The 27,446-nt window shown below is 44.4% G+C and overlaps 1 protein-coding gene and 1 long non-coding RNA gene across 7 annotated transcripts in view; both read right to left on the bottom strand.

Annotated features, from left to right (window-relative positions):
- Positions 1-27,446, bottom strand: part of hivep1 (HIVEP zinc finger 1) — a 41,204-nt gene that overhangs the window by 13,068 nt on the left and 690 nt on the right. For 3 of the 6 annotated variants that reach the window (XM_028423282.1, XM_028423274.1, XM_028423316.1), the window contains exons 2-3: positions 26,882-27,042; positions 25,736-25,898 (exon numbers count right to left, since the gene is read on the bottom strand). In XM_028423282.1, coding sequence (XP_028279083.1) covers positions 25,736-25,775 — 40 coding nt within the window. In that variant the 5' untranslated portion in view covers positions 25,776-25,898; positions 26,882-27,042. The remainder of the gene's footprint in view (positions 1-25,735; positions 25,899-26,881; positions 27,043-27,446) is intronic. The other 3 variants (XM_028423298.1, XM_028423290.1, XM_028423306.1) reach the window with 1 other exon arrangement.
- LOC114447194 (uncharacterized) lies at positions 11,396-12,903 on the bottom strand. The gene is made up of 2 exons (XR_003671817.1): positions 12,576-12,903; positions 11,396-12,216 (listed from the first exon to the last, which is right to left on the bottom strand). It is a non-coding gene; the product is annotated as an uncharacterized LOC114447194 (long non-coding RNA).

The raw sequence follows: 27,446 nt of genomic DNA on the forward strand, positions 1-27,446 counted from the left end.
AAGATGTAAGTGATTACTACCCACCAAAAATCTTATTAGTGGTTGTGTAGGGTAGGAGGCCAGATTGTAACCTATTATAGATCAGATTCCTTTTCTTACATAACAAGCCACAAACAAGACCCCTCATGTTGAATGACACCCATGAAAGGGAGCTCTAAAGCATGGAAAAGAGCAAGACATCCCACCAAATGAGTGGAAAGGGACAAGGCAGCATTACCCACAAAAAGGACAAAAAAATATTCCATCCACAGCACAGGAATTATTAAGCCAGCAGGGAATGATTACAGGGTCGTTCATATTTCCTTCATTATGGCCAAGGTGGTCTGGGTGATGGATACATATTTCACCGTGGAGCATGCATTGTGAAATCTGTAATTGTCCTGTAACCACGAGGGAAAACAACAAAGGAATCCACACGACAAATGTTGTCTGTGATGAAAACCAGAGCACATCGTGGGACACAGCCACAAAACTTCAGGGCAAGTGAGAGAAAACACAGTCTAAGGAAGCTAAACTCAGAGTGCCCTACTTATAACCAAACTGTTTACAAGTGTGGTTTCAAACAAAACAGAGAAAACTATTTGTAGGCTTAAACTCCTACTTAAGATACTGAGCTGTACTTACTGCAGACAAGTCACATTGTAATTCTTCCTCCTGCCAGAGTTACAGCTCCTTCCAGCCAATAAATAAAACAAAGAAAATACACTTACTTGCCTTGTGGGCTTTACAGGCTTAAATAAGACTGTGCTGTAAGCAAGCAGCGACTAAGCATCTGACGGGCTTCAATAATTTAGTGGAACATGAATCAATACTCTAAAGTAAAGTAAATCACAGAGGAGAATGATCTGCACCTGATGGACAGTTTGTGGTGTTTAGTCATCTCTCCTGATACAATGCTGCCACACAACAGTCCTACACACATGCAGGACGAGGGTCGCCCTCAGACTTGAGGTGGCCGTCTCATGATCTTTGATCTATTGATAGATATACGAGGGCCTGCGGCTCAGGCAGGGAGGGGCCAGAGTCAGCAGGTGCATGTCAATTAGGCAGGAGTTTGTGGGCGAGGGAGTCAGTCTCTTCACTGGTCGCTGTCATGACAACCACAAATCTTTAATACAGCCCTCCTCCCCACGTCTTCCAGCCCACTCTCTCCTCTCTGTGCCATCTAGAATGTGAGTGGGAAATGTGATTATTTGTGCCCAGAGGGCAAACGTGACGTAAGCGCACAGGAAACGTGAACGCTTTCGAATCCCATCGCCCACCTCATGTGAGCTTACAACCTATCAGCTGCGACCATGGGGGTAACTCAGTGGGAGGGGAAGCCCATCCAAACTCCATTAAGGCATTTGACTGACAATAATCAGTGAAGACAGGGCCATCATGGCTGTACACACAAACACATGTTAATGAGCTGAAGCCCCAATTTAAAAAAAACAATCCAGTGTGAAACTCGACCCCTGCCTGTCTAATGAACAATATAACATTATAGCAAACATCTCACTGGCACCATCTTCCCGCTGAGAGTCCCCTCTGCCTGTTGGCCAACAAATAACCAGCAGGCTCCACACACCCTGTGCCCGTCACTGCCAGCTCATAACACATTCATACTTCACAAAACAGCCTGCCCTGCTGGGCCTCACCATGCCAAATGGTGGCCATCAACGCCATAGTGACAGCTTTTCATGGCGGCCATATGCACAACATTCATGCGCTTCAGATGGCCTCTGTTAGCATGGAGGATATGTGTTTGGGAGGGGTTGTTTTGCAAAAAACAGCATCTGTGAGGGAGTGAAGTGTCATCAGTATGCGTGACATTACTACACCAGCACCAGCAACAAGCCTGAACAAAGCCACTGGACCACAGAGTGGGAGAACCGACACTGTGAGGCGCCATAGATTTTATATTAGCAGAAAGTGTTAAAGGTTCAAGTCATTAGGCCTGGCAGTGAGGAGGAATCTCTGCTCAGACAAACACAGTGAAGCGAGGAGCCAGTCAGTTTGATTCAATTTGATGGTTAGACGATAGTAAAAAAGGAGAGAGGTCAGGAGGAGAGGAGAGGAAAAAAAAGAAAAGAGAAGACAGGGACGTGAAAATGATAAGAGGAGCAGAGGAGGTGAGAAGGAACAGGAGAGGAGAAAATGGAGGAGAGACGCTGGGGTGGGAAAGGGAGAGGACAGCAAGAGGCGACGAAAAGGAGAATGATGATAAAAAAAAATTGGGAAGGAGAAGAAGGAGAGGAAGAGGAGAGGTAGAGAAGAGATGCCTCAGCAGGCTGAAGATGACGAGATAGGAGTCGGCAGCTGCCCTCTTCTTCACTGTCACTGTGCGGGAGGGAGATGGAGATTATGTAACTTGAGCACCTCCACCAGCCTGCTGTACCCACCCGGCTGCACACACACACTAGCATCAAACGCACCCTCACACCGACTGATTCATTCAGTTACCAACGAGGACATTTCTCCAACTTCGTAAAAACAGATACGTCAATTTAGTCTAAGCTCATCAACAGACACTAGATAATAAACTCAAGTTTGTATTATTCTTCAAACAAGACAGCTTTCTGCAACTTTATAGACTAAATATTTGATTATTATTCAGTAGAATATTCATTATTTGCAGCCCTGCTGTACAAAGCCCCTCCTGGCAGCGTTTTAATTTTTTGTTATCTCATATCGGAGGATAAACACAGAGAAAGTGACGTGCTGCCAGTTGCACCAGCTGCAGGAAAGACGGCAGTTTGAAGCCAAACACTGTTCACTTTGATAAACACCCCGTTTGTTCCTTCATGTAATTACAGCTTTATATAACAGATGCAGTAGCAACAGCATTTCCCTTTCTTTGACAGTGAATCCAAATCGCTCACTGAAGCCTTTCTATGACAATGATGCTATTATTAAAGGAGATATCTCCTCCTGTAATAGTCATAACAACAGCTGGCAGATGTACGAGCACTGCAGAAGCCTCCGTCACCTCTGAAGGAGGTCTGTTGATCGTATCTCAGCTTACTTCCTGCAATCTGCAGCTCTCAGCAGCTGACCGAAGCAATAAGCGGCCATAAGGGTTACTGTCAGCGTCTGACACACGGACACACCCGTACAAAGAGCCTGCTGGCGGCCTCAAGGGAGGTGAACCGCACACTGAAAGCAGAGCTCGGACTGTAAGGAAGTGAGCTGTGATTGCGGACAGATGATGATGCAGAGCAAAGGAATCCCCCGCTATACTCAGAGTGTCCCATTAGCCCGCAGTCCATCATCATCAGTCAGCTCAGGGAGGCGCAGAGTGACTTCCTCCTCCTGGCTCTGCTCCTTCGCATTAGCTCTGTCTATCAGATCGAATCTACACGCAAGGTTGGAGATGGAAGGAATGACGGAAAGATGGAGCTGACTGACAGCTAAAGGGTGCAGAGACACACAAAAAAAAAAACTCCAAACAAGTTACAGCTTCTCCTGTGTGAGAAGGCGCTGCTTCTCTGTGCGCTACAACATTTTAAATGAAACGACTTGTCAGACAAATCATGTCATTTCAAGACGTTACTTTAAACTGCCAAAAGTTTAGGAAGTTTTGTGAGATCACACACCAGGGTTCAAGCCATGCACCGGTGTCTAAACAACTCCGGATCAACCTACGTCCTAGTAGCAGTTTGTGGCAGATGAAGCAATCCCATTGGCTGACGTTAGCACATGATAGATGCTCCATCCAATCATCTGAAAGTGCCTTCTGATACTGAGGAGACTTCACAAATCAACCCACAAGGGAACTGACATATAAAGGCAACATCTGACATTTAAGAGCTCTGGCTGATTGGCAAAGTAATGTGAGGCTAGTGTCCATGAATAATTATAATTATCCCATTATTATGTTTTATACGGTAAATTATACCTTTTTCATTTTGGCTTAATTTCAGCATTAATTGTGTTATTTAAGTGATAGAATCTGGTTTGTTTTTGATATCATTGAAATTCTGGTGAAAGTGAATTTAGGAACATATGACAGACAGTGAAGTGGGTGCCATTTTTCTAAAGCAAAGCACTGAAGCATGTCCTGCTCTCTCTGCAGCCAGGAAATCAGCTGCTGACTGCTAAACATCCCACGAGTCGGGGGCGACGCGCTAGAAGGAGAGCTGTGGATGGAGAGAAGCAGGAGCTGAGCTGTTTACCCTCCACAGGCAGCAACTGTTTGCATGAGCAGCGTGTTGAACGGGAGTGATGGCACCGAGTCAGATAAGATTTAAAACAACCAAAGCATCTTTCAATAATGTATCGTCATAAAGAGAGGAGGGAGACGCAGATCCACACACAGCAGCAAACACATGATAAACAAAGCAGGGATGAAGATTTACTGGTCTGAGTTACCATCAATAACAATAACAATAATGATAAGAGGTGAAGTTATTGCTCCATCCTCCCAATAATTCATGATGAAGCTGCAAACGCCCAGTCAACAAATGAAATATTGATCATCCCGCTCGCTCCTGCACACAGACAAAGACAGAGGTTTGGTGCTGTATCTGTACTGTACTGCTGCCCCCGCAGGAAACTGTAGGTGGAAGAAGCAGCAGACTGGAGGCCACTGATTATTGGGACTGCGTGGGCACCCTTGTGAAAAATTGATATAACGAGAAACCTACTGGGTGGGTAGAAGTGTGTGTGTGTGTGTGTGCTCATGTGTAGGGGTTTTAATAGTGCAGGCGGAGATGAACATGAATGTGAATATCATCTCTTCCATCTTTTTCAGACCGCACACACGTTTAACCAAAAAAACCCGCACCAAAACAGACGAGATTCCTAAACACACTCCAGAAGCACAGAGCCAAGACCCGATACATGAGTTCCTTCCGTCCCAGCTGCAGTTTGTGATTAGTAAAATAAATCAGAAGCTGCTCTAAGAAACTATCCCCAATAATAACAATAACTGCTACTTCAGTGCACCATGTTCCTCAAATGTCTCTAGTGTTACTTCTCAACTGCAGGCAAACATTTAAACTTTCCTTAAATGTATCATCCAAGTATAAAGTATCACAAAATGGAAATACCCATCTGTAAAGTCAATTAACATACTGTACTTTAATGAGTGTACTAAATATCTTAGACCTGAGAAAGTGGAACAGGAGTATGTATGACTTAAATGATTATTTCTATAAAGAGTTGTTCCAAAATAATTCATCATTTCAGGCCTAACAGAGCCACTGAAGTCTCAACTTAGAGCTACTTCACTTCTGATCTGTGTCTGGGTTTGAGCCTAACCGCTTCAGATAACACGTGAATCAGTCATTTAAATTCAGCAGCGACTTCTCGACTGTACACAAACACCCACTTCTTTCTCTACAGGCAAAAAAAAAAACAGTAAGGAAGTAAAAAAACAAGCTGCGTGTCAAAGTGCATCCAGTCAGCGGCTCGTGACGGCTGTGGCACAGCGGCGGTTCTACTTCACTGAGCTCAGCGACCGATAGCTGCATGTCGTCAAAAGATGTCTTGACGGGCCTCTTGGGACAGGAAGTACATTTCATCCAGTTCAAAGTGAAAACAAACGCTGCATACATACAGTACACACTGTGAAGGAGGCGGAGCCACGTGCAGGCCGGACTTTTAAACCCCTTAAATGTAATTTAACACGTGACAGTTTGCAATGTGGTTTGATATAATATTAAAACAACTGTCCCACTAAAAGCTCGGTTTATCAGCTGTTAATGGCCACCAACCTTCCCACAGAGCTCTGAGAAGTTCACACACTTAACTAGATTTCCATCTTGTCATTTATTATTACTGATTTTTCAAAGTGAGGTTAAAGAGATATTTGACTTTTTAGTCTTAGCTTAGCATAAACACTGGTCAAACAGCCACCCTGGGCCTGGCCTAAAACAACAACAACAACAACAAAACGCTAATTAAAGTTTTATTATATTTGCTCTGAAGAGTATCTTTTGGCTGGAACCAGTTGCCAGGCAACCACCATCAACTCCAAGAAGTAACTGGTCCAGATCAGAAAACACACTCGTGACCCAAAGCGCTGATCAGCCGTCATTTGTGTGAAAAACACAACAATAGATTCTATGTGCAGTCTTTATGCTCAGCTGTACCACACACACACACACACACACTGTAAACAAGACAGCAAAATGTGTCACTACTATGACTGTGCAGTTTTCATTATGTTATAAATATCACTTAAATAAAAATAAAATAGTTATCTGAGGAAACACTAAAAAAAGTGTTAAATTATTTTCAATTCTTTTTGCAAGAAGTTCTTCAGAAACAAAAGTCGAAGTCAGAATTCATCAGAAGTGTCTCCAGCAGGACTTACAGATTGATCTGTCATCAGGAGAACAGCCTGGAGTCCCACAGGTGTGTCAAAACAAACAAACAAAAACTGAACGGAGCTTTGCTTTCTGTCAAAATTGTTCCTAAGTAAAATTAAAAAAAAAAAAAACACATCTAAACCATGTGAATCCCTCAGGCTCAACTATCCACTGCCCACTTGTTGGTTACCGTGGCACCATGACTGAGTGACAGCAGGGTGACTGCTTCCTGCCTGTGTAATTCAGTCTCATTCAGCCTGACGAGTCGTTTCTGTTGACGCTGGCTCGTCAAATCATTACAGGAGACAAAGAAGCACTTTGTATCTGCGACTTCAGGGTGAAGCACGTTCAGCTTGGGGGCCGACGGAAAACAGCGCAAAGTTCAGTGTGTGCGAGTCGGTGAGTTTTTGTTGCACAGGACAAAATGTTCACTTCTTACTCTGCAGATATTTCATGGAACAAAACCGCAGCAGCTACTTTTGTTGGTGAACAAAAGACTTCTGGACAAAGGACAACAAGTGCATACATACTCTGTGTCAACACACGCAGTCACAGGTCTGAGTTTCTGTCCTATCAGCTGTGGCTCTGCAGCAGTTCAGGGCGTTGCCTGCGGTTTCCTCAGAATAATGTGACGAGGAGGGGAATTCCTGTAAGGCCCGGGGGGGGGGGCCAAACAGAGCAGGCCGGGTGACGTCACTAAAACCGGCTTTGGCACCCTCCAGGGGATCCTTCTCTCAGTCTCCCTCCCTCCCTCTGTTTGTGTGCAGGGGGAGGAATTTAACGTGTCCTGCCAACTGCTGGTTGCCTAACAGCTCACTCACCGAGCGAGGAGGATTCGGAGGTGTTTACCAGAGGAAGACCCTTTTTTTTTTTCTAATTCTACAGCTTCTCTTTCACTTCCTTTTTAACAATGAGGTTGCATGTTAGCAGTTGGACAGTTGGGGTTTGTGTTTTTGTGCCTTTGCCTAATTATTCTGTATGTAGATTGTTCCGAACTCAGATGAAACTTTAATTCTAGGAACGTGTAGGTGACATTTTACATTCATAGATCCTCTTTAGACACATTATACGATAGAAATATTGTCATTTTAGACACAAATGAGCTGGATCCACAAATTAAAAATGAGAAAAAGCTCAAATTAGGCCTTTTTACAGCTAAAACAACATAGTGCTTGAAATACAGCTCTTCATATTTTTACATTTTACTGGTATTAAAGGAGAAACAGGCTAAAAACAAATGTAAAAACAGCACAAAACATCCAACAGAAGCGACAATTATGGAGGAAAAAAGAAAAACTGGTCTAGTTACCTCGAAATCCAAAACGTAAACAGCGGACTGCTGCTGTTCTTTAACGGAAAAACACAGACACCAGCAGCAAAACTGTGTCTTTTCAACTCTGGAAAAAAAAGAGACTTGGCTGTGTGTGGGCGCAAAACCAAAAGTCTGGAAGTGGCTGAGAAAACTGCAGCATCCTGTGAGAAGCTGCATTAAACTGTGCCACTCAGCCAAATCCTAAAGCTGCAGGGTCTCCATCAGAGACCGCCTGCGGGACTTTTAAAAGGGACCAGGGTCGATATTTAAAGAAAGGGATTCACCCGCTCGGGGCCAGGCAGCCTGAAAACAACAAGCCCTGCTGCGCTACATAAACACACAATGAGGCAGGCACTAACCCATAAAAGCAAGCCTGCACGTTTCACCTCACTGTCCTGCAGCCTGGAAATGAGGAAGCTCCCTCAGCTTTATTTTTGGATTAGTCATTACGGGGAATTCTGAGGGTTTTTACAGTTTGGCCGGAAAAAAAAAGAGGTTCAGAAAATCAGATAAATATTTACCCAGGCCAGGAACAACAAACACACTGTGACCGGACACTTTTTGCAGTGTCACTGCTGGGTAAAGAAGACTCCAGCATCAACACGGAGCACTGTAATTAGGTCGGCCAAAGCTGCAGCATAAAGTTGGCGTTGGCAGGTTAGAAACAAAAAATAAGCAGTGACTCACTTTTTGCGGTTTTGCGCTCAATCTGCTCAGAAATGACCTAAAGAGATATCACTCTGCAAACACTGCCCGTTTAGAGTGTGTGTGTGTGTGTGTGTGTGTGTGTGTGTGTGTGTGTGTGGACACCAACGCCTTTTCTCTGTGGGAATATCTGAGTTAATGACAGCTGAGCTGGTGATAATGCAACACAGCCTGAATGAAGTAATCCAGCTAGTAACCTCTAAAACCCTCCTGTGTGTGTGTGAGTGTGTGTGTGTGTGTGTGTGTTGGGAGGTTAAACACAATCGGGGTTACACACACTCGCACATCCTCACTGTCAGTTAACAGAGCTGCTTTTGTTGCCAAAATATCCCGATCCCTGCTGGATACAAGCAGGCGCCCGCGCTGACCCCTTCATGCTCGGAATACCGAACTGAAACCGATCCAAACCACGTGAGGACGCAGAGGTTTTTTTGTTTTTCCCAGAGAGTTCCCATCGTAATGTTCTCCTGCTGGCTTCATCCCATACAGTCGCCAACAGAAAGAATTTCCCCTCTGGGATAAATAAAGGAATTCTGATTCTGAAATTCAGATTTCAGAGCACAAAGGATAAATCATACGGATCAGAAATGATCTCAAATGTTAGTCTAAATACTGTACTTCCATTTTACCATGCTTTATAATGCTGTTTTACTTTTATCTTGGATTTATGTTGTGGCTGTCTGGGATTCCTGGTGGAACGGAAACCTCGTAGAGCCGTTTCCAAACACCAACCAACCTCTCCTGCTGCTCTCAACGTGGCCAGACTTGTTGTAACTTTAATCTCTTTCCCAACAATCTGAACATTCATTCAGTGCGGGGAAACACCGATAAGTCCAGAGCGTCCAGAGCTGCACCACATGTACTTCAGACAGACCATAAATCCTCGAGTTCTTTGGCCTTTCCTTGTCGTATGGCGTGTTTACATTAAGAGTAGATCTGCGCCACTGTTGAGGGGTTTTGGTGAAATTCTTAAGAAGGCTGCACACAGCCACTCACCGCCAGAAACGCATTTATTACTCAGAGACTTTGACGCAATAGCAGCTCCAATCAGAGGAACATAGCACGATTCAGGCCAATAAGTTTCATCCAGCTGGCAGCTGTTGCTCTGTATCTCTGAATCTAATCACAGTGCCATTCTCGCTACAGGAGGAGAGACTATTACTGCCGCCAAGCCATCCTTCTAGGAAAAGAGACGAGTCTTAATTAGATCTGGAGCTTATGAGGCTGAGTACAGTGAGAGGCGGCGAGAGTAACAAAAGGCAGCGAGCAGGAAATACGGATCTGAAGGTGTGCTTCAAAAACAGCGGTGCGATCGTCAGCTTCCTCCTTGCTCAGATTTTTTCCTCCCTTCTGCTGTTTAGATGGAAAAACAAGGCCTGATTATTAAACCATCACACCGCTGCCTCCCACCGCCGCCCTCAGGGGAGGAGCGGAGATGTTAATGAGGGCTGCTGAGATGTGGAAACATGAGACATGTTAATGACATAAAAAGCCATAATGATCTAATTTACACAAATCTCATTCCTTCCTCTTCGTCGCTGCTGAATGAAGATTATTTGTGGTGGTCTGAAATGCATAATCAATTGGTCAGTCTGTAATCATTTAGGTCAAGTAGAAACTGTGTGTTCCACAGATTTTTATCACGGTCAAACAAAAAGCAACATTTATCTTGAACTCTGGGAACTTTTGATGGGACTTGATGTTGTTTTGTGACGGTTCACTGAAGTTTAAACATTTGTTGCTGAAAATATTTAGTGGATTTGAAAAATCAGAATTAAAAAACAACAAATATGTTGATTTAATTCTTTTTTTTTTCTTTTTCCTTTACAGATTTCTATTTTTTTTTTTACAAATATTATTTATAGAGTTATGTGTAGCTGTTTATACATGGACGTATTTAAAAGTTTACACTGAGGGGAGAAGGATTTTCTGTGTGATTATATAACATAAACACAATTTTGTTTTGTGATGCAGATTTTCTAATAATGACCCAAAGCCAACATAACACTGACAACACTATGACACCACGAAGTTACCTGTAGTTACCACCAACACAGTAAAACTGGAGCTTCAACCAGCAGAAACATCCATCAACAAAGCAAGAAGTAACGGACTCCACAGTTTTGAAAATGACAGACGAGCAGAGATAGCCATCAATAAACACACAAGAAGCAGACATGACAACACTGATGCTGGCTGGAGTTTTCTGGGAAAGTTACTCAGTGATAAAATCCAACATGGCTGCACCCTGTTCAAAGGGGTTTTTCATATACAGAGCCGGAGCGTTTGGGATGTTACAGAGCGCCATCGGCTCGCCCGGGGAGCCCGGTGGCCGGCTCCGCAGACTCCCACAGGGCTTTCCTGCAGCTGCTCTGAGGCTCTCTCTGCTGCCAGACAACCATCTGGTTTTATAGCTCATTTAGCACATACAGGTTCTCGCGTATACATGGCTGCTCCTGCATGTAAACACAGAGGGACGTGCCTCGACAGTGGCCAAACTGTGCACAACAGGCAGTAAAGCATCAGTGCCACAGATTAACCTCTTGACAGATTCAACCTGTGGAAAAAAATGAACCACAACAACCACTTATCCCAGAAGGAAGTCACAGATCTGAGGCGCTGTACGGTGGTCACCAAGGTCCAAATAGACTCAATAACACTCTAACTCTTGGTGACACTGAATTACAAGGTCAAAGCAGCTGTTGACCTTTTAGATGGATAACGCCACTGGTTCCTCCAATGTGATGTTGATGTAGCCACCCACCTCCACCTCCACCTCCACCTCATTCCCTGCCGCTGCTCCTCCCATGCTTTCCTCTGCCATCAGCAGTAGGCAGAAGGTAACGTTACATAACCGCACTGAGCGTGAGAGACATGCCGTTCCCTCAGTCTTTTTATCTTCCTCCTCCGTCTCCCAATCCTCGATTTCCCCAACTCATCCTCTCATCTTACCCCTCCTCCCTCCCTTGTTACCAACTCCTCTGTCTTCTGTTTGCTTATTAATTTCATCAAGTTTCAGCTTTGTATTCAGCACGAGATTCCTAACATCAACACCTCCAAAAAATAATGATCAAACCCGATGACACGTTCCCCTCCGCACTCTTTAATTCAAGACTAACAAAAGCAGAAATCTCTCACACAGCAGAGGACAATCAAGAATCATGCTGCAGGTTAGTTTATTGATATTTGAAATCAGACTATTGATTCATTTATTTTTTTATTTTCTGATCTATCTAAATGTGCATAAACAGGTGGATGGAAACAGTGAGGGATCCCTGCCATGCTGCAGGATTAACCATGGAGGACGCTCCCATCAAAGCTAATGAGATGATGCATTCAATAAAATTACAACAGAAGACAAAAAGAAAACAAATGATCAGTCAGCCAGTGCTCCCCAGTGAGCTCACTCTTTTCCTGCTCTGTAACAGGTACTTCTATTCTTGCATTATGTTGCCCAGCAGAGGAGGGAGACAGGGAGGCTCAGCGATGATCTCATGGTGTGTGGAAGAAGAAGCCAGAAGTGTCTAAGTTCAGCTCTGCTCTATCTCTGGACGAGCTGTTGCATAACGCCTCCAGCTCATCCCTGACTGCAGCACACAGGCTTATCCTGTCCTCTCGCTCATGTTAGTGCGTCAGCTGCTGCTGTCCGAGCGGGCGAGGACGAACGCACCGCCACAGGCATGCTCTGGACGAGCTGAGCCGGGTTAACGCTGAGTGACAGGGACGAGGTTAACCGCAGCCGATAACCCCTTGACCGACATTGTTGTTACTCAGAAGAAATAGGAAGGATGAGAATACTTTTTGGAACTTTCTTGACATGTCCAACACATTTCAGGGGTTTCAAATGTAACATTTGCTGTTGTCATTGATCTGCCTCAGAGCACTTGTTGAACCTCTGGACTGCTGTCAGACAAAAGAAAACCACACATCAGGCTTCATGGGGAGTCATAAAGAGAGTTCTTTCTGTTTTCTGGCATTATATTAAGAAAATAAGATTAATGGATAACAGCAGAAGATAAGATCAATTAGGAACTCTTCTGAATTTAAAATTAATTCTCCCAAAACAGCTGCACCAAACTCCCACAAAATATTAAACTTAAAAAAAAGATCAGGCGGGAAAATTCCAGTAAAATAAGAATCAATATGAGCAAAGGAAGAAGAATAAGAGAAAGAAATCAGACAATAAATCTGCCCACACTAACACAAAGCCTGCAGCGAGGAATAACAAACTGATCAGCACGAAGATGAAGACTGCACAGTACCTGATACGAGGGGAGAGGAGTACCACAAAGTCGGCACTTTCTCAGAGAGCAGCTGCAGCTGGTTTTCCCTCCCGGAGTCAGACACGCTTACGGGGAAACACCTGACATTCCCGACCCAGACAGACACTTTCCCAACCAATAACCGCTGACATTCCTGCGCCTCTTTCTGTCTCCGGGAGAGGAGAAGAAGAAAAAAAAAAAGGCTAAAGCTTCAGTGCAGAGCGGAAAGCCGAGCGCCTGGCTGCCGTCTGTCCTCACACACAGCTGTGTGTCTCTGTGCTTTCACTTCTCACTTCTGCCTGGTTCCTTCACTGTCAGCGTAGCAACCACACTTCTTTCTCCTCCCTGCCTGCCTTCGTGTTCCTCCCCCCCCCCCCTCCTCCTCCTATTTTTTTTTTCTAATCCCTACTCTAAATCTGGGAAAGCCCTCCCTGCCGGAGCGCTGACTTCCCCGGGCTGAGTAGCAGAGCTCCTTCCTCCTATTAAAAAAAAAAAAAAAAAAAAAGCAAAACAAAGCTGGATGGAAGCTCTACAAACAGCACCGGCCCCTAATTCCTCTGTGCTCACACACACACACACACACACACACTCACTGTCAACATCAGATTAGCCGCTAACCTACTTGTGGTGTACAACCTCCCACGCCCAGCGAAGGCTATAAATACTCATCTATCCGTTCTGTGCATTGATCCGATCTGTGCAGGGTGAGTGCGGAGACTAATGAAGACGCTAACAGGAGAAGCCACCGGAAGACAAATAAGCTGTAGGTGTGTGATGAACAGGGTTAACCTGGACCTGACGCAGCCTCCACAATAACAACAACAACAGCAACAACACACAGGGAAGCCAGTGGTGTGGATAAAACCGGGCGGAATGTTTATATCCTAAAAAAACCTTTTAACCAGATTAATTATGCAGTGGAAAGAATTACATAACTCAAAGCTTCAGCAACAGATTCGAACAAATAATGTTCAGACACAAAATGATCAGCCCACAACTCCAGACTGTTCTCAAACAAAAAGGATTCACAGCTAGGGCTGATCATTTAAATGTGTTATGTTTAGGTTCTGGGAAAATAATTATTATCAAACAAAAATAATATCAATCTCCACTAAATCTAGACCATTACAACTAGATAAATTAAAAATATTAACTACTAAAAATCCTGTTCCCTTGTTTCCAGTGTTTATGCTGAGAGACTAATACACAGAATGCTATGGACTTCAACCAACGTTGGACTCTATTGAGCAATAATCAAAGTTGTTGTGAATGTGTCTTTCATTGCTCACTTCCTGGACAAAACAGCAACACACACCTGAACCAGCTGCTGAGACTCACCCTTAGTCATGCTGTGCACATGGAAAACAATGCCTGGATTTCATTTTATGAGGCACACCTGAACCTGGGCACTGACGCCCTGCAGCCCTTACACACACACACACACACACACACGCACAACTTGACACTCTTCCTCACACAGTCTCTTACATGTCTCCGTCAGTATCTTCCTCATTTTTATTTTAAAACATTGTTTGGGAGTGGAAGCCGCGCTGCTTAAAGTACTTCCACTAAAATCATTTAGAATGCACGGTCTAAAAATAAAGCAACCAATCAGCCTTCTCCTCTTTACAGAGGAGGGAAGCTGGGAATTGTCACAGCTCAGAATTCCCTGGAGGACTCTCCCACCCGGGCGGAATTGGCAGCCCAGAAACGCCCCCCCCCTCCAACATCTCTCCCCATGGCAACAGCAGCTAAAGGAAGAGATGGCCCGTGTTACGCAAGAGGATGAAGCTTTGCCAGCAGGCAGCTCCTCCTCCTCCTCCTCCTCCTCCTCCTCCTCCTCCTCCTCCTCCTCCTCCTCCTCCTCCTCCTCCTCCTATTTTCACGGGCTCCTTATTAACCCTCTTTACATTTGTCCCTATCCTTCTCCCACTCCTTTACAAACTCTTTCAAACCCTGAACTCCAGCCACAGCTGCTGTTTTGTCCTCTTTTCATTTTTCTTTTTCACCCTCTTGTTTGAGATGTTTATCTTTGTCCAAGGCTGCAGAAACATTGCTGCTGCTGCTGCAGCATGGCTGAGCAGCTTCCATCCCAAAAAAAACAAAAAAAAACAAGCTACAGTCAACCGAGCTTGACACAATCGGTCGAGGTTCAGCAAGACCATGTAATATTTATATGGAGTTTCTGTCAAGACCTTTTGAAATTTAATTATTATAATCAAAGCTCTGTTTAAACCAGAAAAACCCACTAAGACCCACTAACACCTGGCAGGGTATACTCCATGTATATGACATACCTTCCAGAGTGAACCTTTCTGAAGGTCTAACTGTGTGTGTACTGTACATTACTGGCTGTACGTCTGCATGTATGTCTTTAAAATATTGACCTGACCTCGCCGACCCCACTCAGCCTTCTCCTCATGACTCACACACTGTGTTTGGGGGCTTTCAATCTTTCACCATCGACCCACTGGATTCCACTGGGTCTGGCCTGCCAAGGACAAACCCCCCTATCCCCTCTGCAGCCGCTCCCCTCTGACACTGACAGACCCTTCAGGGTACACAACACTTACTTCCTCCCCTCTCCTCCTCCTCCTCCTCCTCCTCCTCCTCGTCATCCTGGCTCTGTCGATACCTTACAAACAGAAAAAACCGCACAGACAAAACAACATACTTCCTGCTGATGGCAACTGGCCTACACAAGCAGAGCGATCAAAACAAAGAGCTGAGTTTATGAATGAGTAGGCAGTGCTTCGCGATATGAGGCTGGGCCCCTTGTTTTTTTAAGAGGCCCTACAGGGTTGCGGGGGGTCGGGGGCATGTCCCACTGATTCCTATAAAACGCCCACAGTCTAGTTATATAGCTTCCAGCTCCACTATTCATCATGCTGCTTTCTGCTGACGGACTTGCAAAACCTTGCACAACCTGTGACGAAGGCGTGCGTGGATGTAAGACTGGACTTACAGCAACATCCAAGACATGTGGTCCAGTTTATAACCTGGTTTACTCACTCTTTAATGATAGTTTAGTTCTGATGTTAAAGTCAAAAATGTTTGATAACCAATTAAAGGGGCTAATCCCTCTCTCTAAACCCTCCAAAACATACTACTGAAGACCATAATAGCAAAATGTCATTCCTCAAACTGTGACCTTAAGAAAATCAACAGGCCGAGAGTGAGAAACATCATGTGGGGAACCCACCCAGCACCTGCATCACTCTGTAGAAAGCAGCATCCACCCACAATGACAGTGTAAATATTAAGGAAAAAATATTAAAATTTGACTTTTGGTTGAACTGTCCCTTTAAGACATCATGCATAAATAGTCATACATTAAACAACATTCAGCTTCTGCTTTTCAAGTCCTGTTTGATCCTGTTGAGTAGTTTTGGACTTTTGAGTGTGTTTTTCTTTGTTTTGCAACAACTTACTAACAATTAACATTAAGAGAAGACCGTTTCTGCAACAGCGCCATGACCATCTATTGTCCCCGCAGCGCCGAATCAACAAACAGGCAGCAGAATATCTTTCACCGCTCTCCACAACAGCCCTGCTGCAATTTTCTTTAATCATTTTAAATTGCTGGTTGTGGTGCTAAATGCACAGCGTTCTTACAATTTCCCTCCTGAATTTCTTCACTCTCCTCCGATCACTAAGTGTTCGGGGAGCAAAAAGAAAAGAAAAGATGATGGCTGTAGGGCCACTGAGGCGGTGGGATGATCTCTAATGGAGCAGAGAACTGTTGTGTGGAGATCTTTAAAAGAGAAAATTGACACGTCGTCTGACGAGGTTTTAATGTGTACTGGTGGTGGTGGTGGTTGTTTGTCGCCTGTAAGCAAAGCAACAGCTTCTGCTCCCACGGGGTCTGATAGTTAGTCATTCCTCTGCCTGATGCATGTGACTCCTGAGAAGCAGAAGCGCACAGCTGCGCTCTGATTGGCCGGTGTGCAGCAGTGATGAAGGCAGCAGACGTCCCACGCAGCAGAGAAACAGCAAGTGTCAGTGTTGATAAATACAGCCCACGGCCTGACATTAAGGAAACCGCACAGTCAGTCACTACCTCCCTCTGCCTTCTCACCCATCTGCCCACCTGCCCTCTCCTCCACCTCAACATCTGGCTCGCACAGCAGCAGCAGCAGCAGCAGGGGGGCCTGTCACTCCCAGGCAAGGACGAGGCCTCCTCAACTTTAATAATAACGATGCTCTTAAATTCAGCATGAGAGTGTGACCACTGGAGGAAACGCACTCATGTCCCTGATGTATGCAGGGCTGACGTGACCGGTGTTAAGACACTGACATTAAACTCATTTAGTAGTGAGCTATTGTGTCGCTGCAGCAAACTGCTCCTATTAATACTAATAGCTGTGCTCATAAACATATACAAGGAGAAAAATCAGTGTCAGCAGCTCTCCCAGCAGCCTCATGAATCAATGCATGAGTGGACTGGAAAAAGCGATGACGAGGAGAGAGGAAGGGGATTCACAGAGGAGCTTGTTTTTGGACTTCAAGCCGACCTCCGGGCTTGTCACTCTCTGGGCAGCAGGGGAAACGGCGGCTTTCCCCACAGATTCAAATTGACATCCACTCACTCAGCCACATTGTTTTGTGAAGCTACCTCCACCCTTTTTCCCACTGCAAAAACCTCAGTGCCCCGCTCTCGGTCACATCATACTCCTGCCATTAGAGCCGCTTCTTTCTTTTTACCTCTAATGACCACTGACAGCGTGGGTGAGGCTTTGGTTACAGTCCCCCTGCTACGAGGCGGGCCTTGGTCCTCAACACAAGTCCTGTTCAGACACTAGATTCATCAACAGTTCACAAACACTGGTGTCTTTTATAATTCCAGTTTATTTTATTCTGTGTACTACTTTTAGCTTCATGCTAAATGGAACCTACAGCCTGACACATGTTAACAAGTCATCCCGGGTGAATGCAGCTAGCAGCAGCTGCTAATTTTGATGTAGGAATCTGTTGTCGTTCACAGTTTCCCTGAACTTCTAAAGTAAAGAGTGCACAGTTAGCACATCCCATAGACCAACTATAGAAACAGTTATAGGAAATGACCCTTTAAAGTCCTTTTTTTTAGACATAAACAAGCAGTGAGAGGCCTAAAGAAGCTCATGATATCATCGTTTATTAGACAGATGTCACTCAACGTACATGAATCCAATTATTTTTCCATATAAAACTGATTAAATCAACTTAAAATAGTCCAAATATGTACTGATACAGGAACGATCTCTTTAACTTTTTGTGCATTTGCTTTGACCTTTGCATCATTTAATTAAAAGCGTGTGTGTTTCAGCGGCTGCAGCTTTAGTGTGATGGCATTTCATTCAGACTTCACCGCCGTGACCTTTAAAGTTAAACAGTTAAATTGCCTATTCACTGATCAGATTAACATGACACCCGGAAGCCTCTTTAGAGTCCTAACTGCTTTTGCTGTCCGCAGTGTGTCCTTCTTTCAGCAGTTTTTTTTTTTTGTCCCCTCCTCTGCGTCTTTTTCGTCCCCCCTGACACACACCAACCCCTCCACCCTCCCTCTACATTCGTAGGAGGCTCCAGCAGTAGGACACAAGAACAGCACCTGCAGACCGAGACTCATGCTGCTCTGTTTCCCTGGCAACCCCTACATTGGGCTTTGCTTGTGTAAACCATTAAGCAATGCCAGCTCTGCATACACACACATGCAGCTGCACACACACACACACACAGCAAAGCGCCCCCACACAATCATCCTTTTAAGGGTTTCCGGCTGGCAGACATTTGCTTCTTTTTTTTTAATAAATATGAGCCGTTTTTTCTCCCAAAGCTTTATTTATTTATCTACTTATTTGTTAAATTATTTTTTTTTTTTAACTTCAACACCTGCAGCCGAACTTGCGTCACTTTTTGTCCACACCACAGTCATAAAAAAAGGACCCCACCAGGGGGCCACGTCTTTAACAGAGGCAGGTTTTGTTGGGGCACTTCTCTGCAGATGACATATATCCTCAGTGTGCGTACAGGAACCTCCTCCTCCTCCTCAATGTGTCTTGAACACATCTCCAAATAATTCCACTATATTCTAGTTCTCTGACGTGAGCAGAGGCAAATCCTGCCGGCCCCCACCCTGTTTTTTCCCCTCATCATTCCCGCTCCGATGCCAACGCTCACCTTTCTCAGTTGCCAACATCAATGCCGCTCAACCAAGTTTCCAGGAAGTGGCTCCACAGGCAGCAAAGAGCTCACCTGTGGAGGGGGGGAAAGAGCCTGTGTGTGCACACGCACACCTTAAAAAGTACCAGGAGGCCACTGTTCGTTAGCTCCAATTTAACACGGCCTGGCTGAGCCTTTCACTACCGCTTCGGTTTGAAGAGTTGAAGCCCAATAATTTGACTGATCAGGCAGCCGCTCCTGTTACAGACACAAGAAGAAGCTGAGGACACACACACACACACGCTGTAAACAGTCAGGTCACCTGGCTTCAGGAGGTTGTACGTAAGTGGCAGAGAGGGCTGCTGGCTTGAGGTGACACACACACACACAAACACACACACAGTCTTAACTGCGACAGGTAAGACAGGCTTTGGCAGCCTGCTAAAGAATAATGCCTTGATCATCTGTTAAACATTTCATCTCACTCTTAATACTCATGACAAGGTGCACAACAACACACATGCATGCGAGCAAGACCTTTGCTGCACAAGCATGCGGGCGGTGTTAGCTGCAGAATTAGTCACCACCATCTGATAAACAGGCAGAGTTTGACAGACATTCAAACTGAGAGTCTCCACAGGGTAAATGTTTTTTAGGTGAGGTGGGAGGGAGAAAAGCTAGGGTGGGACTGAGAGACGGAATTAAAAATTAGCATACAGACCACAACCACAACATTGTAACACCACCAACAACAGAGGAGAAGCAACAGAGTTTGACAAACAGCTAACAAAGAATTATCTTATCAAGCAGATCGAGCACGAGCCAAAACCAGCTTCTTAATCTGAGAATATGCACAAATAATAATCTGCAAAATAATTGATAACACAATAAAATAATACATATTTCTGTAATATCAGGTCTGGAGTTTTTATGCTTTTATTCACACACACCACAGAAACATGTGCAGCTGTATACACACTGATCATTGTAGTTACTGTTATTGATAAATCAAGTGATTATTTTCTCATTAACTGCTAAATTCAAGATAGGAGTAAATATGCACCTTCAACCCTGGTTTAAAAAAAAAAAAAAACTCCTCCCATTTGTAGTCTACATAAATTAACTGACTGACAAATTGGTTTTTCCAGACCAGATGTTGCCAGGTGTTGGGGAGGTTCAGCCTCTTTTCCACCACAGAGCTGTAGCCCTGAAGGCTGACATGTCAAACGAGAAACCACCATCCACTTAGCAAAGGCTCGGGTAATTAGAACCACTGCCATTTGTGAGATACACCTCACAATTACAGTTCACACTAAATGGAAAAAAGGGCGCAAGTTCCTGGTCACTGATATTATCATCATCATCATCATTTTCTATCATCAAAAATGCATTCTGCTCAGCGCCTGAACTCTGCGTGCCTGCCATTAAAGACCGCGCTGGCTTTTATTCCTCTGTTAAAAAACAAGGAATACACATTAACCCACATTTCAAGGCTGGCAAAGAGGCAGCAGCCGCTTTCCTCTTTTGGCCATATTCAATTTCATTCACACAAAATATGGCCATAAAAATTCCTCCCCTGCTCCGTCCCTCCCTGTCCCAGCTCTGTCAAAGTGAAAGCTTCTCTGAGGTTAGCGCCGAGTTAAACAGACATCCCTGATCTAGTTTCAGCCTGTCTGTTGTAGTTACTGTTGCTAAAACCCTGGTTTATTCCTGCCTCTGGGAGAGAAGTTCCCTTTGTGTGAATCTCGCTGCAGTCCCACACTGTAATTTGAAGGGACCGTACGGAAACACTGGTTTGGCTGCCTAAGCATGACACAACATGTAAAAATCCATTCGCTCAGCCCAGGATGTTAACCGTTTCATTACGCTAAGGTCAGACTCATTACTGTGCTGTACATTTAAAGCAGAGGAATTCTTAATTTAAACAATGCTTCCGTGTATTTATAATGAGATTTAAATAAGATATTTGAGGAAACTGCATCTCTGTGGTCATTTCTCGTGACTGACAAACCCACAAATGTTAAATCAAGAATGCTGCTTTGTCCACATACCAATAATAAATACAGTTAGACGCATTATTTTAACATTTAGCCCTGTTGTTAAGTATACGCTCCACTAAAGACCAGAGGAATGAACCTTTCCTGTTGTGTGAGGATGTGGAGTGTCTTGTGGTGATGAAAAATTTGTTTAAAATTATTGCAGAAGAACTTTTGAAACACTTCTGTTACTTCTGTCAGCTCTGAATTTATCAAGAGGGCCAGACATCAGCATGTCCACCCAGGTGTCATCATTATTTCACTGTCGATCGAATCTGCAGCTTTGACACCTCAAGAGTCATTTGACCTGAGAAACACCAGCCGATTTAGTTTTTTCTTTCTTTTTCTTTTTGGTAAAGGGGCTTTCCAGAGTCGTCTTGACAAAATAATAGCTGTTAAATTTCAGTTTTTCACCCTAACGGTGATTTAAAAAAGAGCCTGGGAAAGAAAACACAAGACCGAAGCTAAGGATGCAGCACAAAAAACGTCTGAGGGTTAAAACGAAGCTCTCAAAACAAAAGGCAGCCAAGGTCAGAGCAGCCCCAAACATGTGTTGCAGCTTTAATAGAACAGGCAGCTCTGTGTGTCCGGTGTCCACCATCTCCGGGTTAGAGTGTAACTGTGATTAGTGTGGGCTGCTGGCATGGCTGATTCTGGCCCTGGATATCTAACCACAGTCACTGTAAGGTCAGAACCACGGTTGATTATTAACAGGAAACCGATGTCAGTTTGTTGCAAATTACTGACACGGTGAAAAACAACATGAACCCGAGGACAAATCAAATCCAGAATTTGGCTTGTAAAGACAATTTTGCACCTGTTTAAAGAGCAATAAATCCCCGAACTAAATCCAAATCCACACATTAAACAAACATCAGGTTAATGTAACAAGACACACGAACTTTATTTCAGCGCATAAACATCTGTGTCAGCGCAGTGAGGGATGGAAAACTCCATCTGCGGCTCCTTCATTGCCTCTACAGCGTAAACATTTTCCACCTTATTAAACGCACCTCCCTTCAGCACAGTTGTTCACTATTCATCACGCTAAAGCCGGGTACCAGACCCGTTAAGCTCCAGTGCGAGCGGCCTTTTATAAGACAAGAAGAATGCAAGAGTCCGTTCAATAAATACCAGCGCCGCTAACAAGTCCGGGCACCTTCAGGGGCACACCGACAACAAAAAAAAAAGAAGTCATCACAGACAGATGACAAACACCACGCAGGCCCTGAAGGCATCGTGTGGAGGAGGAGCAGATGTACAGACTGTGAGCACAGCTCAGTGAAGGTTAATGAATTGCACTCATTTCTGAATCAGATGTTTTTAACTCAGGGTCGCTTTCCGCCCCCACACAGCCAACAAGGCCACACATCCTGCTTTTTAACTGCACCTTGGTGTGGAGCTGCAGCTGAGGTGAATGAAAACAAGAATCGGTCGGCAGCATGAGACAATATTATTGAAGAAACTCGGCATACCTAGAAGTATTAAAAATACATCATCTAATCTGTTAACAGTTGCTTATTAAATGCAGAATATTTTCATTTTCATTTTTCGTCCTACTTTAACCCCTCAGTGGTATCAGGTTAAATATCCAGCTAAACTAACCAAACAGAGTAACACACCTAGGACTAAAAGGCCATGACCAAATTAGTGGGAGTGAAAAACACCAGTCCTGACTGCAGCATTAAATATCATCAAACAAATAAAAGGTGGAATTTCACTGTTCAGTTTGAGGAGTAATATTTTAATTAAGGTTTTCTGGACTGTGCGTGTTTTTGCAGAAGTCCACAGAGATGAAGGGGAATCCACAGCAGCAGTGCTGCCTGGAGACCAGCTGTTTGACAAACGTAAACAGACGCTCAGGAGGGAGACTGGAGTTCCTGACTTCCTGCATAGCTGCTGCCCACAAAGTGCGTCATAGGTTCATCCCTCACACACACACACACACACTACACATAGGGTTAGAAAGTGTTTAGACTCTGCTGCCACTTAAACTTATCATTTAGCTTCATGAATGAATCCCACATGGATAATTGATTCATTGACCGCCAGAGACCGGGGTTTTCCTTCTTTATGTCTCACAGGAGAAGAAGCGAGTACGTATGGCCTGCAGCAGCAGCAGCAGCAGCTTCTGTGTTTACAGTCTGTGATGGTTTGTTATGATTGAGATAAAAATACAGGCAGGAATTTTCTCCCGGAGTAGCCCAAAGATTCATCACAAACAAAGCTTCCTCTCTTGTGTTTCTGTTCAGTGCTGCAGTCGAGTCAGGTGTTTCAGGAAGTCTTAATCAGACCGTGCAGAAAGTAATGAATATTTATCATTTTTTCCCTTTTGGTGGTAGTTACTGAAAATACTGAACCTTAAATTATCATATTGAAACTAATTTGTGCTTCCTTTATTATAATTATTATTTGCAGCTGTAAAATAATTAGAATATCTGTAATTCTTCTTTTTATATTTTCTGATAATTCATAGACAAAAATGTCAGACACATACTCATAGCAGCCGTCGGTGTGGATTTGTAGCTGATAAAAAGTCCATGTCTCCTCAAAATATCAGACAAAAACATGCACTCACTGTAAAACAAATATAGATATATATCTTTCAATGTAGGTTTTTGTTAAGCTGCACTGTGTTTCTGGACCATTTGATGGGATACATTCACAAAAGAGGAATAATGAAAAATATTCACTCATCAGAAATAACTCTTTCCTCCTCCTCTGACAAGACAAAGTGTGTCGAGACAGATTTCAGATGACTGCAGGGAAAATGTGTGTTTCTTTTTATATCAAAGTCAGAAGCTGCCAAACCTCGAAGGCAGGAATTAAATACCACCTTAGCATCTGATTAATTACAGCAGTGTTACTATGCACAGAAAATACTGTGTTTAAGGCTCATTTAACTGCAAGCTGAGTGTTTTCTGAAAGCATTAAAGTATCATCATGTGATGGCTCTGGGCCAGTGTGCGGAGGCTTCTTTAAGTTACAGAAGAGTTTCAGCATGTGACAGCACAGCACGCTATTAGCATTTCCTGTCAGATGAAGGAAACGCCTTTAAGAGCAGGCCCGGATAGAGAGAGAGGTGATGAACTGGGTCAAAGGGCACAACGAGGAGCCGAACTGAGGCGTCAGGTCTCAGCTTAAAAAGATGAGGAAGTGAAACTGGTTATCCCCGCGGCGTGTTGAGGATCTCCAGGAGGACATGTCGCATTGAGTCAGAGGTTCCACCCCTTCTAAATCAAAACTTTACACAGGCCGTCTTTAGATGATGATCTGCCTTTAGATGGAAGAATAACATTTTATTCCTTTTCTATATGTGAACAGACGTTTCTCTACACATCCTGGAAAAATAAACTGTCCATCCTAATCAAACTCCTGCCAATTATCATCTACAAAATCCTCATGTTTTACCCTGAAATGACAACATATATAAAATATAAATAAAAATCACTGCAGCAGCTGCGGCACCTTGAGGACCGAGGGACCAGCGTTTCATTAAAAACAGAATCGTTCTTCCTCTTTTGGGCAAATTAACATACTGTTCTAAACCTGAATTATTTATGTTGTTTGATCAAGTAAGCTCGGTAAAAAAAAAAACCTGCACACAGAGAGGATGTGTTTATATGGTAAATAAACAGACATGAGGAAATGTGCCGTGTGGATCGACTGCTGGGGAAATGGCAGTGATGCACATTTTCACACCCAGCATGTAACGCTGCAAATTCCAAAGATCTGTGAACTGCGAACGTCTGTTGACACGTAAATCTGTCAGTTCTCGACATAACACGGAATCCTTCAAGCCAATTGGTGCTCTGTGTTAGCTCCGACTTCAATATGCTCCGACGGGGCCTTTACGGACTTAAATATGCACTTGCTTACATTTATAATTAAATCTAAATGCTGTTTGCTTTCCACGTATAACACCATCAGATGTGAGACGACAACCACTGAGAGCGAGTGAGGAAGATCAAACACAACGCAGACACACACTCGCTGAATGTTAATACAAACAGACCAATAAAATGATTTGATTACAGCCTAAAAAGCCTCACGCTGAACTCAGATTTCCCCCTAATCACACCACAACAACACACCTGCATGCACACTTCATGACAACAGACTAAGAAAGGTGCAGGAATTCATTTTTTTTAAGGCTTACTGACGACATGGTTGGCTTATATAAAGCATGGATTGCTGGATGGGTCAACAGGGCCCTGACACAGAGAACCAGAAGCTCTGGAAGAACCCACAGCTACCGCTTAATTTTTAATAATTTCATGTACATCATGAACAGAGGAGATAAAAGTTTGAAGTCAATTAATTTTGCTGTATTTTTGTTCTGGTTATTTGAAAACTGCAAGTCAGCTCTGTGCAGTGAGTCCACGGTGGTGATGGCTGCCACCCAGGAATGTGGATTTGAATTGCTCCAACAGCTGATTTGTCACCCTCAGACTAAGGCCTCTATACCAAGATGAACAAGGAGCTATGTGATCGCCATTTTGAAGGCGGTGATGATGTCCTGACGTGCCGCAGCTTTCCAACTGCCAATAAGTACCAACATGTGTTCATTCACAACTGAAGCTCAGGCATCAGGGAGTCTAAATAAATGCAGCCTCTGTACAAACTACAATCATGGCTGCACACACGTGGGCATGTTTATCCCCACATGGACATAAGGAAACATCTTGTTCACGCACACTCTGTGGACAGCCTAAGATCACACATAGAGTCTTCGGACCGGCAACAAAACACAACACGACAACCGGAACAGCAAACAGAAGCAACAAAAAGCCAAACACGGGTAATATATTTCAACAATGAAGTCACTGCCATGTCTCAACCATTCTTCTTCTTTCCATGCAGATATTTGAGGGAAATAATGACGCAATTTAGAACTTAACTGCACCAAAATGACAACCGAACCAAAGGAAAGCTTCAGATGAAACCCTGCAGCCAAGCCTTTGAAAAATATTTCAGGAAACTCACCTTTTAAATTCTTCGGGTTGTTCTGCTTGGTGCGCGGCATCTTTCCGCCTCAGTTCACAGGTGCATCTTGGGGGAGTTGGTGAGGGGTGAGGGGAGGAGGGGGGGGGGGGGGTGGATTTTAACCTTGAGGAGAGTCAACTCCTGAACCGCAGCTTGGGTGCATCTACAGAAAAAACACACACACATACACTGTATATATTAAGTCTGAAGCGGCTAAACATGAGCTCCACAGATCAATGAGGCACTGTGCAGGAGTGGAGTCTCTCTGCTCCCACTTGGCAGCTCTCTGGGGGTCCAGGACAGAGCAGCTGATTGAGTTTATTCCTCAAACAGGTGCCCCAGCCGGACTCCTTTTTTTTTTTTTTTTAATTCCTCTGTAACAACGTGCAGCTCGGCCTGCTGTCTGCTGTCAGAGGATGTATGAACATGCTCTCCTCATAACAATATAACCTCTGCAGCAGCTCAAACTAAACACAGACATGCTGCTGTTTACGGAAAATGAATGATTGACATGTCAGCGGCTGATAGAGAGACTCCAACGGACGTCAGCGCAGATGACAAACAATGAGGTCCTCTGTGTGATGATGATGATGATGATGATGACCTGACAGGAATCTGTCCGCTTCATGATGCCCTTTCACTTCATACATGAATGTAGCATGTCATGTAAGTTCTCGTTAGATAAAGGTGGGTGTTCACGTTCAAACATCTACAGCTACCTGATATGCATAAACAACCGCAGAGCAAAAAAAAAGCTCACCTCTGCACAGACAGGAAGTCAGATCATCATGAATAAATATCTTCATCTTAATGACATTGTTCAGCTTTCTCGCCCTTGCATCATCTCCACCGTGTGTCTTACAAAAAAAAAAACGCCTCTGAGAGACACATGCATGTAGCAAGGGAGCAGCTCCGGGACTCAGCCTTTGTTTCCCCCTCTCTCTCTCTCTTCCTCACCAATATTACATAACACTTACTACAACTGGATGATGATTTGTCTCCATACAGTTGCTACATGTGGCGCTAGAGCAATGACATCATCTAACAGTGGGTCTCTGCACAGACTCTGTGCGCCAGGTCGCAGAAAAACACACACACACAAACACACATGCAGCTCACACGACAGACACATGAAGAGCTGCTCACCTGACTGCAGCCGCCACCACCACCGCTGATGATGCTGCTGCTGCTGCTTCAGTGCGGGCTGGACAGCGCGTACGAGAGAGCCGTGCACATCCCTGTCTGTCAGTCCGTCTGCAGGTCGGTGTGTTTGTGCGCGCACAGATATTTGAGGAAACACCCTGATACTGGTACGAGTACAGAGAGAGAGAGAGAGGAAACACACCGGTCTTCAGCAGGTGACTCATGAGTGATGGTTTCCGTTCCACACTTGAGGATCCACCACAGGCATTATGTAAAGACAGCCCTGCGCGCACAGTCACGCACTGACGGCTCCGTTAATGAGCCTGACAAACATCAGCGGATACAAGCAACGGAGCCGGTGCACAGCAGCGGGCTTTCCGTCCACGTTGCAGGGGAGCTGAGCTGAGCTCCGGGTTCAGCGGGTGCAGTATCATCACACACACACACACACACACGCCACAATTAAAGGACAGAATTGGGATTTAACTGCATGCAGTGAAGTCAGCAAAAAACAACGCGTGGGAATACCGTATTCTGTGCCTGTTGCAACACGTGAACGCCCTGTGAA

The sequence above is a fragment of the Parambassis ranga genome, chromosome 2, assembly GCF_900634625.1.
Source record: "Parambassis ranga chromosome 2, fParRan2.1, whole genome shotgun sequence".
Taxonomy (NCBI): Eukaryota; Metazoa; Chordata; class Actinopteri; family Ambassidae; genus Parambassis; species Parambassis ranga.